Genomic DNA, 7,370 nt, shown 5'->3' with positions numbered 1-7,370 from the left:
CTTCCTTTCTGAAATCAATAAAAATATATTTTTAAAAAAGATATGGAGGACCTAGTAACCTCAGGCATTTCCCACCCATTTCTGCTTACAGAAAATTCCAAAACTCAGTTTAAGCTGGATACAGTCTTAGGCTACAAATACAAACATTCTGCTGATAACTCCACCTCTATCTTCTCCCCACCAGAAACTACTAAGGTGGGTACAGGTCAGGATGAGTAAATCAAATCAATGATCAGTGAAAAGTGTTTATTTTTAAATTGAAAAGGGAAAGGGAGTAACACAGAGGCAACTTTTGGCATCTTCTTTCCAGGATATCACCCCCATGTACTCCCCAACCCAAAGCACTGGCAGGAGGGTCCCCAAGGACAGGCTGAGGGGCCAGATAGTCCCAAAGTCAGTCAACGAGAGATCTGTACAACCCTGGAGAGGTGGAAGTCAAGAGTCTGTCCCAGCCCCCCTGTCTTGAAACAGAGTTAGAGCTCAGGGGCATAGGGCTCCCCATTGGGTGAGGACACCCGCAATTCAGCATCATGCCTTACCACGGTGAAGAGGCCCACCACTGCCAGCAGAGCCATCACCATGACAGCAGAGCAGATGCTGAACATGTTCCGAGTGCCTGTTTTGCGATCACTATCATGAAGGACTAGGAGCCCCAGGCAGGCCAGCAAGTGCAGGGGCACCCGGAACCAGTTGAGTACACCCGCTTGCTCTGTCTCAGGGATCACCTTCCTCCGCAGGAAGCTCATGCTGGGAAAGTATAGGCCACAGGCCAATTCGATAAGTAGGAAGGCTATGAAGGACTCCACGGGACTCTCCTGGCCTGGACTGGTGGAGAAAGTCAGCATGAAGAGGGAGAAGACAACGATGAGGACAGCAAGGGAGAGCAGATGCATAGGCTGAAGGTGGTACCTCTTCGAGGTAGCGATGCGATACAAGGAAGAGCCGAGCAGGCTGGCTGCCATGAAGCTGGAGAAGATGATGCCCAGTGGGGCCCCATGTGGGTCCAGCACAGGTGTCCAGAGGAAGACAAAGATGAAGATGACACTCTCAAACAGGGCTTGTATGGTACCTAGCAGCAGCACACGGCGGTCCGACAGGAGGCAGCGCAGGCCCCCAGCACAGGTCCTCGAGAAGGCACGCTGTCGATCATAGTTCTCTCCCCAGTTGTGAAGGGCCAAGGCCCCCGCCAGAGCCAAGAGAGGGATGGCAGCCACAAAGGGCGCGACAGGCCCTAGTCCCATCCAGCAGGCCACAGCCTCGGCGGCCACACCTGCCACTACAGCCAGCACATGGTTCCAGAAGGCAGCACGGGCAAAGGTGGCTGGGATCCACTCGGCAGGGAAGTCATGCCGCTCCAAGTGCTCATGGATGTACCAGGCCTCGAAGGCAGAGAAGAGCAGGGCGGTGGACAGCCCACCAAGGGCCCGGCCTACCAGCAACACAAAGTAGTCCCGAGAGAGTTTGGTTAGGCAGCACAGGGAGTAAGTGAGGGAGAAGAGGACACAAGACTTCTTCCGACCCAGCCAATCCACCAGGGAGGAGGCCACCAGTCCAAAGAGGACCGTGGAGGCGAGGCCACAGACATAGAGGATGGCAATCTGACCCTCCAGGAAGTGGTAATGCTGATAGAGTTTATAGAGGTAGGGGGCCTGCAGCCAGTCGGCGGCCAGGGCCAGGAAGTAGACCTGATAAAAGTCCAGTTGGAACCGCACGAAGGAGGGGTTGCTGCAGGCCCTTCCCGGGGGCTTAGCCCGGCATCTTGACAGCTCCAACCCCAGGCAGGAGGTCAGGAGGACCACAAAGACAAGGTAGGCCGTCACCAGCATGGCGGGCCCCCGGACGACCTGGGGAAACAAGGGGGTTTCAGAGTCACATCCATGGCCCGGGCAGCGCGGTCAAGGGGCTGGGTGTCTGCGCAGATGGCAGCTCCACCCTCCCCCCGGCCAAGGGCACTTCCCCACCCCTCCGCTCCACTCCCCCGGAGCGCAGACCGGAGGGACCAGTCGGGTGGGTGGGAGGAGTGGCCCGCCAGCGCGGTCTCCTAGGACACGGAGGGGCAGGGAGGGGCAGGAGGAGAGGGGAGAAGACTGACGATTCGCCCCACCCTGGCCTGCCAGAGCAAGGAAGTCCCTTCAATAATCCTCGCCCGCCCCTCCGGTGCAGGGGCTCCTGCCCTCTTCCACACAGCTCCTGCCTGCTTCCTTCCATCACCTCCCATCCTCTCTGGGGAGCCCGTGTTTGCCCTCCATGCCGCGTCTCCGGTCCCGGGCATCCCTGCCGCGGGCGCGGGCCCCTAGGGTGGCGGCGGGGTCAGGAGCGTGCATCTCCGATTCCCCCTCCTCGAGGTCACGGGAATCCCCTGGCGCCCCCTAGGCCCCCGCCCGGCGCCCCAGCGCCGCCACCCCCGCTCGCGCCTCACACGGACCCCGTCTCACCTGCTGCCCCGGTCTGCGGGGACGCTCCGGACACGTCCGGCTCCAGGCCGCCCGGCCGCCCGGCCCGCTCCACCTCCGGCTCCGGCTCCGGCTCGGGTTCCAGCGGCGCGCCCGCCCCTCACCGCACTGCTTCCGGGAGCCTGGCAGGCCTCCGGTCGCCGCCATGATGGTCCCGTCACGTGACGGGGACGTCGCGCGCGAGCCCCGCCCCTGGCCCCGCCCCGCCTTCTCGCCCCGCCCCGCCCCGCGCGCCGCGGAACCCCCGACGCCTGCGGGGGGACGACGGGAGGCAGGAAAAGTCGGCGTTTTCGTCCCGCCTTGCCCACTGCCTCCTCCCCGAACCCGCTTCCTAGACTCCCGGGTACCTGCGGGCCACCCCGAAGTAAAGGCCGATTTAGTCTTTCTCCGCGCCGTGGGCCAGAGGGCACGGCTGTGCCCGGGAAAATGCCCGCGAACCCGCGGCTGGAGCTGCCCGAGGAACACGGCCACCCTAAGCCGGGACGGGTCTTCTGTCCTCTTTCTCTCATCGTGGTGGCGTCCAGGCCAGAAGTCAGCTGTCGTGGCGTCCAGGCCAGAAGTCGGTCTGGCAGACACCTGCGGGAGGCAGTGTGGTGTAAAGGACTTGGACTCCCGGCCGCGGACGGACTAGGCTCAATCCCACCCCGTCCCTTACCAGCTGCCTGGCCTCGGGCAAGCCACGTAACTCCGCGGTGTCCCAGTTTCTTCATCTGAAGTCAGAGCAGAGCGGTGCCCAAGTAAAAAGGCCGGAGGTCAGCAGCAGCACAGGGTTAGCGCCCGGAGCGCTAACCTCCTGTCACTTGCAGACCCTGTCACCTGGCCCACCGCTGGCTCCGTGGATACAGAGTGGTCCTGCGGACCGAAGGGTCCCGGGTTCCAGTCTGGTCCAGGGCACGTGCCCAGTTGCGGGATCGATCAGCAGTAGGGGCCGAGGCAGCCGGTCAATGATTCTCTCTCATCATTGAGGTTTCTATCTCCCTCTCCCTCTCCCTCTCCCTTCTTCTCTGAAATCAATTAAAAAAATATATATTTTTTTCAATTAAAAATATTTTTAAACAAACAAACAAACTGTGTTACCTTGGAAAAGTTACTTAACGTCTCTTCGGTTTTAATTTGATCTCGAGGCCCTCCAATAGTTTCCCATTTCACTAAGCACAAAAGCCAGAATCTTTATAATGGCCTGCAAACCCCTCTGTCCTGTTGGCTGCTACTTCTCTGACCTCATCTCCTACCGTTCTCCACTCTACTCCTACTCTGTCTACACTGGCTGTCACCAGGGCCTTTGCACATTAGGCCCTGTAAGGTTCTGGTTCTCCAGATACCCACATGGTTCCCTCCCTCAGTGCTCCAGTTCTCTGTTCAGATGCCACTTTATCAGAGGAGCCTTTCTTGGCCATCCTGTTTAAAACAGCAACAACAACACCTCCACCACCGAAATCTACCTGCTTTCCTGCTAACACTCTATTCTCCTTTGCTGCATTTTCTCCATTGCACTTACTATCTGGCATACCATATATTTTTACTTGTTTATTTATTTACCATCTCTGCCCTGCAGATTTTTATCTGCTTTGTTCACTTGTATTTCCAGTACTTAAAACAGTTACTGGTACATTTTTAAATATTTAATAAATATTTGATGAATAAATGAATAAGTTAATCCATGTAATTACCCTAAAAAGTGCTGGCCTACCCTAGCTGGTGTGGCTAGGCTGGTTGGAGTATCATCCCATGTACCAAAAGGTGGCCAGTTTCATTCCCAGTCAGGGCACATACAAGAATCAACCAATGGCCTTAACCGGTTTGGCTCAGTGGATAGAGCGTTGGCCTGTGGACTGGGGTCCTGGTCAAGGGCACATGCCTGGGTTGTGAGCTCCATCCCCAGTGGGGGGGTGTGCAGGAGGCAGCCGATCAATGATTCTCTCTCATCATTGATGTTTCTCTCTCCCTCTTCCTTCCTCTCTGAATTCAATAAAAATATATTTTAAAAAAAGAATCAACCAATGAATGCATTAAAAAGTGGAACAACAAATTGATCTCAATTTCTCTTAAAAAATTAACTTTGGAGCATGGAGCATAGTGGGTGATTACATCTCAGAAAATTCTTATAATAAAGGAAAGAGTTGCGATTTGTATCCAAGCTCCAAAGTTCCTTCATCCCTAACTGGCAAACTTCTAGAGAGGAGGAAGGGGTAGTGGTTCCCATGCATTCATCTAGAAACACTAAGACTCAAAAATCATTTTTCTCACGGAGCAGGCAAAGTGCTGAGGGAAGAGGCCTGTTATAAAGGTTCTTACATGACCCAGAGCCCTTACGAAGTCCTTCATGAGGTGTCCCAATTCCCTTATTATACTACAATATTATCGCATTGGTATAACCAACACCACTGGTGAGTGTTCAGAATCTTATTGTTCAACAGCACAAAATTTTCCATTTCAGTAAGATTTAATAGGTCAATTTTTCTGTTGTTTGGAATAACAGATGTGAGACTGTTAAAAATTTATGAATAGGAAAAACAGCTTCATGAAGCTCAGAACCAAAAACTAAGGGGTGGGGGAAACTCCCTCTTTTATGGGAATTTTTAATATGATACTGGTGATAGTGTAAGAAAATTTGATTTTTTATAGGGATAGAGATTAGACTAAAATTGTTATTACTGAAAGCCAATGTCACTATCATATATATATATATATATACTAGAGGCCCTGTGCACAAAATTTGTGCACTGGGGTGGGGGGTGTCCCTCAGCCCAGCCTGCGCCCTCTCCAATCTGGGACCCCTTGGGGGATTTCCAACTGCCAGTTTAGGCCTGATCCCGCATCGGCAGTCGGACATCCCTCTCACAATCCGGGACTGCTGGCTCCTAACCATTCGCCTGCCTGTCTGCCTGATTGCCCCTAACCACTTCTGCCTGCCAGCCTGATCGCCCCCTAACCGCTCCCCTGCTGGCCTGATTGCCCCCAACTGCTCTCCCCTGCAGGCCTGGTTGCCCCCAACTGCCCTCCCCTGCCAGCCTGGTCACCCCCAATGGCCCTCCCCTGCTGGCCTGGCCACCCCCAACGGCCCTCCCCTGCCGGCCATCTTGTGGTGGCCATCTTGTGATGATTTGTGGTGGCCATCTTGTGATGACGTGAGGGCGTCGTGCAAGGGTGTGACATCACCTATGCTTTTATTATATAGGATATATATATATATATTTAAGAGAAGAAACGTATTACTTTTGTGTAAATTTCTAATCTGTAGTATGAAACAAGTTATATAAGTGAAAAAAATCATGATTTCTCTAAGGTCATTCAGTGAGTGAGGGCACGACTGACCCAAATGCCCTCCATCACAGTCCTGGACTGATGCTCCTTGAACTCATGATACCCAGTCTCCCAGTTCTTGGCAGTCTTTTCTTTGAGGGTGGAGGTCATCCTGAATGAAGGCAGGGAATGGGACAGGATGGTCTTACATTTCTTGCCTTCTGTTTTCCAGGACTGAGGCCATTTTGTTCAGAGCACGTGACAGAGAGAGACTTAAAGCAAGATTACATTATTTGGGATTATTTTTGTTTATATTAAGAACTATTCAAAATATGTTTGTTCTTTAAGGTTCTCCTGGCCCTGCAGAGCTGTGAAGCACAGCTGGAAAAGCCCTAAACATGAGGAATGTGCCAGCAGAGGACTGGAGGGGATAAAGGGCAGCCTGTGAGCACAACCCATCTCTAGTACACGCTTCCAGTAGAGGGCAGGGAGGGCTGGGGTCTGTGTGGGAAGTCACACAGGGGAAGTCTTCCAGGGCAGGTGAGGAGGATGCTCTGGGAGTTACTAGGAACCATGCTTACCAGAGGAGCATCATTTAAAACTTTTATTACAAAATTGCTCAAACATTCACAAAGGTAGAGAGCATAATTCTGTGAGCCTTTATATACTTAATTCAACAATGTTGATTTTGTCACTTTGTTCCTTCTACTCCTTTCTTTCTGTCATTTTTTATTTGCCAAAATATTTAAAATTAAATGTCACTTCAGTCCATACTTCCATATGCAGCTCTAGGAAATAAGAACCCCCCTTTTTTTTACATGACCCCAAAGCCATTTTTACATCTAACAAAATCAGCACTGATTCCTTGGCATCATAAACATCCGGTCCTCAGTATAGACTGATGATGCAGAGGCAGAGCAGCATTGAATAGACTGTCAAACTACAGTGGGAAGCCTGGGGAGGGTTTGGGGGGGTGGGGGGTTAAGAGATCAACCGAAGGACTTATATGCATGCATATAAGAATAACCAATCGCCGAAACCGGTTTGGCTCAGTGGATGGAGCGTCGGCCTGCGGACTGAAGGGTCCCAGGTTTGATTCCGGTCAAGGGCATGTACCTGGGTTGCGGGCATATCCCCGGTGGGGGATGTGCAGGAGGCAGCTGATCGATGTTGCTCTCTCATCGATGTTTCTAGCTCTCTATCCCTCTCCCTTCCTCTCTGTAAAAAATCAATAAAATATATTTAAAAAAAAAAAAGAATAACCAATGGACACAAGACTAGGGGGTAGGGGGCAGGGGAATGTCAAGGAGGGGAAAAAAGGAGACATATGTAATACTCTTTGTAATACTTCAAGAAATAAAAATTATTAAAAAAATAAAAATAAACATCCAGTCCATAAATAACTGTCCTCAACTACCGGAAACTGTCTTTTTACATTGGGTTGTCCAAATCAGGAACCAAACAAGGTCCTCATGTTCCATGTGGCAGTTGTCTTGTAATGTCACCTCTCGCCTTCTTCCCCCGTCATTGACTAGTTGAAGAAACTGGGTCAGATATCCTTTAGAATGTCCTCCATTCAGGATGTGTCTTCTGACTTCCTCATTGTGTCATTTAATTTGTTCTTCTATCCCTAGTATTTCCTGTTAAATGGAGTTTTAGTTAAAATCATGTTCA

At 51.9% G+C, this 7,370-nt stretch overlaps 1 protein-coding gene across 1 annotated transcript; it reads right to left on the bottom strand.

Moving 5' to 3' along the window:
- Positions 1 to 229: 229 nt before the first annotated feature.
- On the bottom strand, positions 230 to 2,614 carry MFSD5 (major facilitator superfamily domain containing 5). Its single transcript, XM_006095727.3, has 2 exons — positions 2,436 to 2,614; positions 230 to 1,844 (listed from the first exon to the last, which is right to left on the bottom strand). Exons 1-2 carry the CDS (start codon positions 2,598 to 2,600, stop codon positions 474 to 476), a joined length of 1,536 nt encoding a protein of 511 aa, XP_006095789.1. The 5' UTR covers positions 2,601 to 2,614; the 3' UTR covers positions 230 to 473.
- Positions 2,615 to 7,370: the final 4,756 nt, after the last annotated feature.

This window comes from Myotis lucifugus, unplaced genomic scaffold (assembly GCF_000147115.1).
Source record: "Myotis lucifugus unplaced genomic scaffold, Myoluc2.0 scaffold_160, whole genome shotgun sequence".
Lineage (NCBI taxonomy): Eukaryota > Metazoa > Chordata > Mammalia > Chiroptera > Vespertilionidae > Myotis > Myotis lucifugus.
This window is presented reverse-complemented; position numbering and strand designations above follow the sequence as displayed.